Source organism: Cariama cristata, unplaced genomic scaffold, assembly GCF_000690535.1.
Source record: "Cariama cristata isolate BGI_N322 unplaced genomic scaffold, ASM69053v1 scaffold2888, whole genome shotgun sequence".
Classification (NCBI taxonomy): Eukaryota; Metazoa; Chordata; class Aves; order Cariamiformes; family Cariamidae; genus Cariama; species Cariama cristata.
In genome coordinates, this window is record NW_009632644.1 from 547 (window position 1) to 10845 (window position 10299).

Consider the following 10299-nt stretch of genomic DNA (forward strand, 5'->3'; position numbering starts at 1 on the left):
AGTGACAGAGCTTCTTGCACAACTGCTGAGAAGTTGTACCCCTGGGATGGGGCACGGGAGGCTGGAGCAGCGGGCCGAGCCCGGCAGCCCGGGATGGACCACAGCAAAGACCGCAGCAGGTGCCAGGCTGTGCCGTGCGGCTGAATCCCCTGGTAGGGATGCTCTCCGGTTGCATCGGGAACCGGCCGTGCTCCCCCGTGTTGTGCTTCAGCTGACAAGGCTGAGCCGTAGGTCTGGAGCGATGCTGTGCCGCAGATTTAGGAGGTCTGATCCCAGCCGCGGTCTTCCTCCTGCTCTGTAACCCCAGGTGCAGCTGGCTGGATGTGGATGTGGGAACCCCATCCGTGGGGACTGACGATGTTATCTCCCACGTGAGCCTGCCACGTAAGGAATTGTGCAGTAGGAGGGAAGAAATTTGAGGAGCCTGCAGTTTGGAGGTTTGGGTTTTCGGGCTCTGTAATAAGCCCTTAATGAAATGCTGCTGGAGCGCCTTCTTCTTCTTCTTCTCAGTCCTGTTGGTGACAAAGTGATGCTGCTCGGTGGCTGGCAATCCGAAGGCTCCATCCTCATTTGGACTTCTTGCTTCTCCTCACGTAAACCACGAGAAGCTCCAGGGAAGGAAAAACATCCTGCCCAGCAATATTGGCAAAGGGAACGAGGATCTAACAAGCAAATAAAAAAAAAGCCTGCACATAGTGTGGGCTGTGAAAATACCCGTACTGGTCATTCCCTTCCAGGGGGTGGTTTCGGTCCATGATAGACCTCAGCGTTGTGTTATCCTTCAGGTCTGCTCCATCTTCCTAACCACTGGCTTGTGTTGGCATTTACTGCTTTATGCTGGTAAATAAAATGCTGCGTTTAGGGCTAGGGAGAGGGACGGTCAGTCCAACTGAAATACCTGATAAGGTGTTTTTTTAAAAATAAGGCAAATGACCCTTTTTCTCCTGCTTGCCTGGAAATGGGGGTCTTACGGAGATGTATGCAAAGGGTAGGAGCTGTAGCTGCAAGGTCTCGTTTACCAGCGGTTTTTAGTGTTGACCTTTATGCGAACAGCACCATACTGCTCCTATAAGCCTTGCTTTTCCAGGCTACCAAGGCACTTATTTTTACAGAGAGGATGCGTTTATCTTGCTGAAGGTCGCATGAAAATGCACGGGGCTGTTCTTTACTCGTTGCTGCCGTGAAAACAAAACACACCTGATGATGTTGTCGGCTAGCGCTGGCAACTGAAACCCAGACTTGCCCCGTGTAGGTGTAGATGCTCAGCGAAGGCGTCGAAGCTAGAAATTTAATTGTCGAAGCTCCGTTGACTTTTTGGGAAGATAGTTTTTGGACGGGCTGAGTTGCTCTCTGGAGGCGTCCTGTTTCCAGTGATTTCAGATGGAGCCAGGAGGGCTCCTGATGCTAAGTAGTTAAGAGCTCGCTGGGATGAATTGGAACCTAATGAGTGCTGCTGGGGTTTGTACTTGGAGAAAGTTTCCAGCAAGTACAGCAAAGCATTTCAGACACTGTCAGGGAACCGACAGAGGTGCTGGAGCACCTCTGCTGTGAGGACAGGCTGAGAGAGTTGGGGTTGTTCAGCCTGGAGAAGAGAAGGCTCCGGGGAGGCCTTAGAGCAGCCTTCTGGTACCTAAAGGGGGTCTGCTGTGAGAGGACAAGGGGTAATGGTTTTAAACTAAAAGAGGGTAGATTTAGACTTGACATACGGAAAAAAATTTTTTACAATGAGGGTGGTGAAGCACTGGCACAGGTTGCCCAGAGAGGTGGTGGAAGCCCCATCCCTGGAGGCATTCAAGGTCAGGCTGGATGGGGCTCTGAGCAACCTCATCTGGTTGGAGATGTCCCTGCTCACCGCAGGGGGGTCGGACTAGATGACCTCTGAAGGTCCCTTCCAGCCCAAAATGATTAAATGATTCTATGATATGATGAACCCAACATTACAAACAGTCCCTGAGAGGGCAGTGATCAACAGGGAACCCCCAAACATGAAGCACCCAATTTAAAATCACACGGAGAGTGGGGACATGGTGCAGAATAAGCTCCTCATTCCCAGCTTTTTCTTCTAGCTACCCGCCCATGTTCCCCGGCTGCTTTTCTCCAGCGCAGAGACTCATTTGCTCCACTTGTGTGGTTTTATTTATTTACTTATTTATTTATTCTTTCCTCTCTAGGCTTCTGGGCTGATCGAACGCCAGTTCATGAAGCAGCCCGGCGGGGAGAAATCCTGCAGCTGCAACAGCTGATAGAGAGCGGAGCCTGTGTCAACGCCGTCACCTACGACTCTATCACCCCCTTGCACGAGGCGAGCCTGCGAGGGCAAACGCAGTGTGTCAAGCTTCTGCTGGCTGCAGGGGCCCAGGTGTGTATTTGGGGTCTGATCCAGCTAGGAACTTCATCCTGATGTCTGAAGTTGTTTCTGGGAGCTGGATCCTCCTCATCTAACTCTAGGCTCTTCTTCATCGCCCTGGGCTTTCTTGACAATCAGCAGAGGATGACAGGCATCTTCATCGAGAGGAAACGGTCTCAAGTTGCGCCAGGGGAGGTTCAGGCTCGACATTAGAAAGAACTTCTTCACTGTAAGAGTCGTTAGGCATTGGAACGGGCTCCCCAGGGAGGTGGTGGAGTCATCGTCCCTGGAGACGTTCAAAAAACGTTTAGATGTGGCACTTCGAGACATGGTTTAGTGGACAGGGTGGCATCAGGTATACGGTTGGACTCGATGATCGTTGAGGTCTCTTCCAACCATAATGATTCTATGATTCTATGATTCAGACGGTGTTTGAGCTTGAGGAGGACTTAAAAAACTGCCTGGAAGTATTCCTCTCTCAGTCTCTCCCCAACAGAGCCTAGGGCGACTAGAAATCTAATTTAGATGACTTGAGTATCTAAAGCTAGCCGGGTTGAATCAAGGGGCCAGAAGGGGAGCAGGGGACGGGTAGCTTCCAGAGGGGATTAATTCTTTTGTTTCTTCTTCTATTTCTTTAATTTTATTATGGAAACAAAAATCAGCTAAACGGGATCTTTGGATATAGCTGGTGATGACTGGCTTCAAGGGCTTGTGGCTTCTCACACGCTGAAAATCGCCGTCCTGAGAGCAAAGCCGGTGAAGTGGAGCACGCGTGCGCCCCGTGGTCCTTTTCGGTGCAAAGTCAGCCACCTTGGCTGAGTCCGCCGATGAACCGGGCTTTGCATTAAAGCAGAGAGGAGTTGCGTTGTGTTACTCGACTGCAACGCTTGTAACCTTCAGCAGAAAAGCGGTAGAAAAATATAACAATGGAAATCACAGCCTAAACTTGTGACGTTAATGTACATCTGTGCCCTGAGAGTGATGGGAACAGCGCAAGCCAGGTTGCTGGCAGTAGCCGTCAACTCTTTCCTGAGTCCAGAATATTTCTAGGGTTAAAAGAATTGAAAACATAGGCAAGAGGGTACTTCCACATGGCAACCTGTGGGTACCTAACATTTTTTTTCTGCCTTGAAGGTGGATGCCAGAAATATCGATGGCAGCACTCCGCTCTGCGACGCCTGTGCCTCGGGTAGCATAGAGTGTGTGAAAGTGCTGCTGTCCCACGGCGCCAAGGTGAACCCTCCCCTTTACACAGCATCTCCTCTCCACGAAGCCTGCATGAACGGTAAGCCCGCGTGGTCTTATCTTTGCACGGTTATTTGCAGCTTGGGGGGGAGAAAAACCCCAAAATGTAAGCTGTTGTTGCTCATCAGACCGTTACAGCTTGCAAATATTTCAGCCTTACGTGGGCACATCTCCCGTTGAACGCAGAATGCAAAGCGCTATGTTACCGGGTGAATAAAGCCATCCCTTGTGTTGGATGCTTTTATCCCATGTGACGGACATGGGATAAGACGTTAGGCAGATAAAATGCCAGCTTCGTAATGCTCTATTAGAAAACCTTGAGCCAAACCAGTAGCTTTGCTCTTGCAAAGAGCAAAGAATCCCGTATTCTTTCCCTCTGATCCAAATTGAGATGGGATAAATTGCTCTGATTAAGACACAAGACCCTCTTAACCAGGTAGTCCTGTCCCAGACCCCTCCTAGTTGTTCGGAGCTGCCGGAGGAGGCTGCCAGGTGGGAAGAACGTGCCAGGGGCTGTCGGGCAGTGCTGCTGCCTCTTCTGCTCCTTGTCCCTCTCGTGGCCTTTTCCAGCTGGAGGGTCTGTCCAGGGGATAAGAGAAAAGGGCAGGGGCCAAAATAATATCCCGTCTGGTGTGTGCCTGCTGCCCTCCGCTCCCCACCGTCCTCTACTCAAGCCTCTTCTGGATGTTTGGATCTGGGTTACGGAGCGGGAGCAAGCATCAGGGGTGGCTGTGACAGCAGCAGAGGCAGGGAGAGCGGCAGAGGGGTATTTAAGTGTAATTCCTCTCCCGAACTTCCACTTGCACGGATGCAACAGCAGGAAAGCCTGGATGTGAGAGCGGCAGTGTCCCCTTTAGATGATTGTGACCAAATCTCTTAATCATTTTGTGCCTCAGTTTCCTCTTTGTGGGATGTAATATCTCCTCTCTCCTCCCCTTCACTGTTTTTGCTATATGTTATTTATTATGTTATATTTTATTTGTTCTGTCCTGGACAGAGTTTCCCTTTGACTATGAAGGCTGCGGGAGACAGCATTTTTGGCAAAAAAGTAGTTACTTAAATACGTAGCTGTGAGCTCTTGCTTAGCTTTTCCTCGTTAAGCCTTTTTCCTAAGGCTTGATGATGACTGCTCGCTTTCTGTTAAGTCATATTATTAGCATTGGAAAAAGTAAAGCTGAAGTGATCTCGAAGGTGATCTAATCCACCCAGGGCAGGATCAGCAATACGACCAGCTCCACAAACAACAGGCGTTTTGGCGAAAACCCTTGAATTCAGGTTTGTTTGACCCGACTCCCTGCGAGACCTGTTAGCTCTGGCTCGGTGCTGTGCAGATGTGACCCTATTTCTTGTGTCTTGGTCTCGCTCTCGGGCCTGCAGTGTATCGTGTTGGCTCCCAGGCATTTCTGTTTTGCAGCTGTCACCCCAAATATGAAACAGGCTGTGGATCAAGCTGGTCTGAGCATGCCGTATGCTCCCATTTGAGCTGGATTCTTGCTTTTGACTCGGATCTTCCCTTTCTAAAGGTAGCTCAGAGTGCGTGCAGCTCCTCATCGACGTTGGTGCCAACTTGGAGGCTCACGACTGCCATTTCGGGACTCCCCTACACGTGGCCTGTGCCAGGGAGCATCTGGACTGTGTGAAGTTGCTGCTGAAGGCAGGTATGGCAGCCACGGGGTTTGCTTCTGGGTGGGCAGGAGGCGGTGGTGTCTCGGTGCTCTACAGCAGCATTCTTGTTGAAAAGCTTATTCATTCACAACATAATATAGACGACAAAGGTGAAAGGTTTTGCCTTTACCTGAGCAAAGCTTAATGCTTAGGCGTTTTTTTCAGCGTATGCCTGTCAATATGCAGTCCGTGATGTTCCCAGTGACATCCCCATTCTCTTAATTTAATAAAATTCAGAACTCTTCAGCCCCCTAGAGCAAAGTTGCAATTTCTTCCCCAAAGTGGTATCGACTGGTGTGCACGCGTTCAGCTTTGGGAGCAAAGTTGTATGGGTTTGGATAGGTATTAGAGAGAGATGTTAAAGTTTTTGTTGTACAGAAACCCAGAGCTGGTGTCACTTCATACCTCGGGGAGATCTGGTTAGCGTTATGCCCAGGTGAGTTTGCTGGATGTTCAAGTCAATGTTCCGTGCTCCGGGTTTCACATCCCAGTTTTCTTGCTGCTAACTTTGGGGGAATTTGGAGTTGGACTTCTTGTCTTTGCCTGTGCTTACCAGGAGGTGATTTGACCCAGGGGTGGGCATTTGTTTTGTTGATTGTTAGTTGTCTAAAAATTATACATCTAAGCTAGGCTGTGCCCAGCCCCTCCAGTTCTCTGTCTTGGGTACCCTTTAATTGATTCCCCAGAAATGCCTGTTTCTCCCCGTTAATTGTAATGGGAGTTCATTGTGGCTACACGTATCTAAAAGTCAGTTGTTTGAGTTCAGTGAGGTTCAGCTTACCTCCACTGAACAAATCAGTCGATAAAACGCAAGCGGTTGTGGGGAGGTTGGACGGACTTCTCGCTGTCAGCTTATAAACCCCAAACTTTCGTAGCAAAAATATCTGTAACTAAGACTTGATCCTGCAGTAATGTCTGATGGAGAGCTTCAACGTCTTGTGGGTCTGGGGTAGTTCTGTTAGAACAGCTAACAACGATGTCACTGTTTGCCTTGGGTGGGGGCACTCCATTGGGATGGCTGGGAATGGCTCTTTGCTGGCTTTGGACAGCACAGATTGAGGAAGCAATTCTGAACTTCACACTCAGCAGCGTATTTACCCAGTGACATGGACTAAAATCCTTCCTCTGCAAGGAAAACATAAAGCCGGAGACGAAAACTCGTGCATTACCAGCACTGAGAACTTGTTGAGCACTTTGGTTTCCTGTTTGTGCTGTTCTGTTTGGATCTTGTCCGAGCTGCTCGGGTGTGTTTTAACAGCATTTTTTTCTCCAAAACACTCCTTACATTTGGGTCGAGTAAGGCTTTCATGAACAGATTTGTTTTTCTTTCTGGTCTCAGGGGCAAATGTGAATGCTGCTAAACTTCATGAGACAGCCCTCCATCACGCAGCAAAAGTGAAAAACGTAGATCTGGTGGAGATGCTGATTGAATTTGGAGGAAACATTTACGCAAGGGACAACCGAGGAAAGAAGCCATCGGATTACACCTGGAGCAGCAGTCCTACAGCAAAGTGCTTTGAGTACTACGAAAGTCAGTGAGATACGATCCCCTGCCCAGTCTGATTTGTACATCCCTGATCATGTTCCTGTGAACGTGTAGAGTTCTTGGTGGCAAATGTATGGCAGCTGGCCGTAGGCTTGATCTGCTTAATTGTGGTTGAATGACACTGGTAAGGTGGTCCCAATCATGCCCTCAGTGAATTCAGGTCCCTCTACCGTGTCAGCGTGTTTATGCTTTGATGCATTAAGGCAGGTCAAGGAAATCGCCTGGTTGAAAACTCATTTCATTTGGGGCAGGGAATGTGTTAAACTTTAGCTGCGCTGTCTGTCTGGTTTTGGAGGAGACATTTGACTGAGGTTTGAGGGTGACTTTAAATCAATCTTTGCCTTGGTTACCCTTAGTGGACCTCAGAGGAGTAATTCACAAAACCTTCTGAGCATTTGCAGACGGCTGCTGCACCAGATGATCCTAAACATCATAGAATCACAGAACGGTTTGGGTTGGAAGGGACCTTAAAGCCCACCCAGTTCCACCCCCCTGCCATGGGCAGGGACACCTCCCACCAGACCAGGTTGCTCAAAGCCCCATCCAACTTGGCCTTGAACACTTCCAGGGATGGGGCAACCACAGCTTCTCTGGGTAACCTGTGCCACTGCCTCACCGCCCTCATCGTAAAAAAATTCTTCCTTATAGGAAGAAAAATTTCTTCCTTATAGAAGAATAAAGTATTTTCTGGCTTTGCAGTCATTTGGGTGGTGAGCTCCTTATAACTCCATCTCCCTCTGGCTTCTCTTCTCCCCGTAGCGGTCTCTCCTCCAAGTTATTCGTTGCTCTTTTCTCCGAGAGCGGCGAAGGGTGCTGGTCTGGCTGCAGCTGAGCTGGGTGAGGAGATTGAGCCCTACATGCCCACAGATACTCCTTATATCTTGCCAGAGTTTACTGCCCGCTAAACCCGGCTGGCAGAAGTGCACGTGTAGTTGCTTTTCAACGCAGACTCTTATAAAAGTACTGTGCTAGCTTTATTAGTATTTTTTTTCCCTTTTGATTTATATCATTACATTTGGGACTAGATCCAGGACAGGTGCAGATCTTGGAGGCTGGTGATTGCCGAGGCTGTGGTGGTAGGGATAGCAGCTGCTTAGGAATGACCGCTTCCAGAGCAACGTGCCCGATTGTCACTCCACGTCCATGCGTGAGCATCGATGCTCAGCGTCGAGGCTGCGGGCTGCAGATTGGGGGCTCTCTGGGAGGGGCTCGGGGAGTTTTCGGGGAGCTCTCAGTAGAGTGTGGAGCGGAAAGGGTTAACGCAGTCCTTAGATGGAGAAACAGAGCGGTAGAGAAGTGTTGGAAGTAGGTTTTGTTCTGATATACCGTCTTGCTGAGGCTTAATACGGCATCGCTAAGGGAAGTCTGAAAGTTTTGGGTAGCCCCAGTGGATCCAGTGGGCTTCAGGGGCTGCAGGCGGGGAAGGGAGCTGCAGCTGGGCTTAGTATTTCTGGAGAGATTTGCGTCGGGATGAGTCTTGAGAGAGCACGCCCGTGGGTCTGCAGTGCCTTCCTTGGGCCTGGGTGCCGTGGGAGGTCGTCGAGCGCTCGTAAGCAGAGCCAGGCTTGCGATCACGACCGGGGCCATGCCAGGCGCCAGCCTCCGGGGAGGTCTGTGCTCCGGGGGAAGATCAGCCGTCCGCTGAGCTGCAGGTCTAACTTTGGATCCTCTTCTCTCGTTTTAGAAACGCCTCTGAGTTTGTCGCAGCTCTGCAGAGTTACGGTGAGGAAAGCCGCTGGGCAGCGAGCGCTGGAGAAGATTGCCAAGCTAAATATTCCTCCGCGATTAATCCAGTACCTGTCCTACAACTGACAGGGGCCAAGGTGGCCGGGAAGGATGACATCTTTAGCTCCCGCGCTATGAAGTATCCGTCTCTTTCTCTTCTACCTCCCCTCAAGAAACTAATTTTAATTTAAGCAAACTGGTGTAAATAGTATTTATGAGGCAGCACTGCCTCTTCTCTGTGGGCAAAGAGAGGCTCAGGCAACGTGCAACGCTGACTTGAAGTCGTAACGTCTCCTGGGGTGATGTGATAGACTGTCACTACGTTCGAGGCGGTAGCGCTCGCTCTTTGAGCGAGACGAGTCTTGCCTAATTTTACCTGTCCCTAGCCTAAAGGCATCTCCAGATGACTTAGCCAGGCTCCCTTTGCAGTCAGGGAAGAGAAATAGATACTTCAGGAGTATGATTCATCTGTCCTGTTTTAGATGCCGGTGCTGGGGCGATACAGCCTGCCTCGGGAGCACCTGTCTCTGCTGACTGCAAAGGGGGTTTGGAGGGAATACCCTCGGAAACGGACATCTCTCTTTCTGCAGTGGGAGCGCCGGATCCCACCTCTGTGTTAAGGACTCAAGTGATGACTGCCTAATGCCAAGGGACAAGGCTCAGGAGAAGCTGGAGGCAAATTAAGTCCCCGGCAAGCTCAGGACTAATTAGAGGCACCGCAGCCGGTTACTGACTTTCCGTAAGCGTCGCTGGGCTTTGACTCAACGCCAGCAGTGAGGACGAACTGCCGCCAGGTCAGGGCTGACTTTGCCCGTGCTCCTTCCTCACCGAAGGTGAGCCAGCTCTTACTGTCGTGTTCCTCCACGGTATCACCATGTCTCGTTTTCAAGCCCAAGCAGGAAGCAGGTCTCTCTGCACATCCAAGGATGCTTCCCTCCAGATGGCTGGTCCCAAACAATATTTCTCCACTTGGCTCTGAGCCACCGCGGCCACTCTTGTTAGTTTTACGTGCAGTAAGTGGCGGACCTGCTGCCCGGTGGTGCCTGAAGTACGGGGAGGGTATGTCCCCTGTGTAGCGGTGGTGTATACCCACAGGTGAAAGGCAATAGGAGGGCTGGGCTCTGCCTTGAGTTTTGTGATTTTTATTCTTATTTTTCCCCCGCTGAGTTGCTCTCTCAATGCTGGAGCCTCTCCAGAAGCTGGCAGCTGGAGCCAGCCCTGAGCCGTGTGCTGCTGAATGTCATGCTCCGATCCTTTGGCTTCAGCAGCCACGACTGCAGCTTTGTCCATCGGTGATTTTAAACCTTCAGGGTGACATTTGTAGGAGCAGAGCCAAAATTGTCGTCTGCCTTCCAGGTGAGACCTTAGATGTTGTCTGAAGGCAGTAACCTACAGGGTACGTGGTACTGAGGGGATGGAGCGCCCTGGTGCCCCCATGGCAAGTCTTAGCACTGTGATGAGAACAAATTCCTCCTCTGAACGACAGCAAACGTTACGAAATCCTCTGTCTAATGTGGCATCGAGCTAACTCAGGGCTCTCGACATCCTTCGTGCTGTGAACTAACGATTAAGGGCGAACGGTCGCTTGCCCGCTCCCTGCAAGGCCCCCGAGCCAGCACGATGGGGCTCAGCCTCGAGAGGGTGGGGGACAGGAGCGTAGGCACAGGGTTGAAGAGCTGAGGTGGAACTGAACGCACTTTAATGGTGACCAGCAAATCGCTTTTTGTTTTGTTAATTTTTGGCTAGGTTTGTTCCCCCCCCCCCCCCCCTA

General features: G+C 50.5%; 1 protein-coding gene across 1 annotated transcript; it reads left to right on the forward strand.

Annotated features, from left to right (window-relative positions):
* Window positions 1-2171: 2171 nt before the first annotated feature.
* Window positions 2172-8654, forward strand: ASB13 (ankyrin repeat and SOCS box containing 13; the record flags this gene model as incomplete). Its single annotated transcript, XM_009706418.1, has 5 exons — window positions 2172-2359; window positions 3482-3632; window positions 5116-5250; window positions 6597-6788; window positions 8488-8654. Coding segments are annotated over 5 exons (794 nt in total), but the record flags the coding sequence as incomplete, so codon positions are not given.
* Between the last annotated feature and the right edge of the window lie 1645 nt (window positions 8655-10299).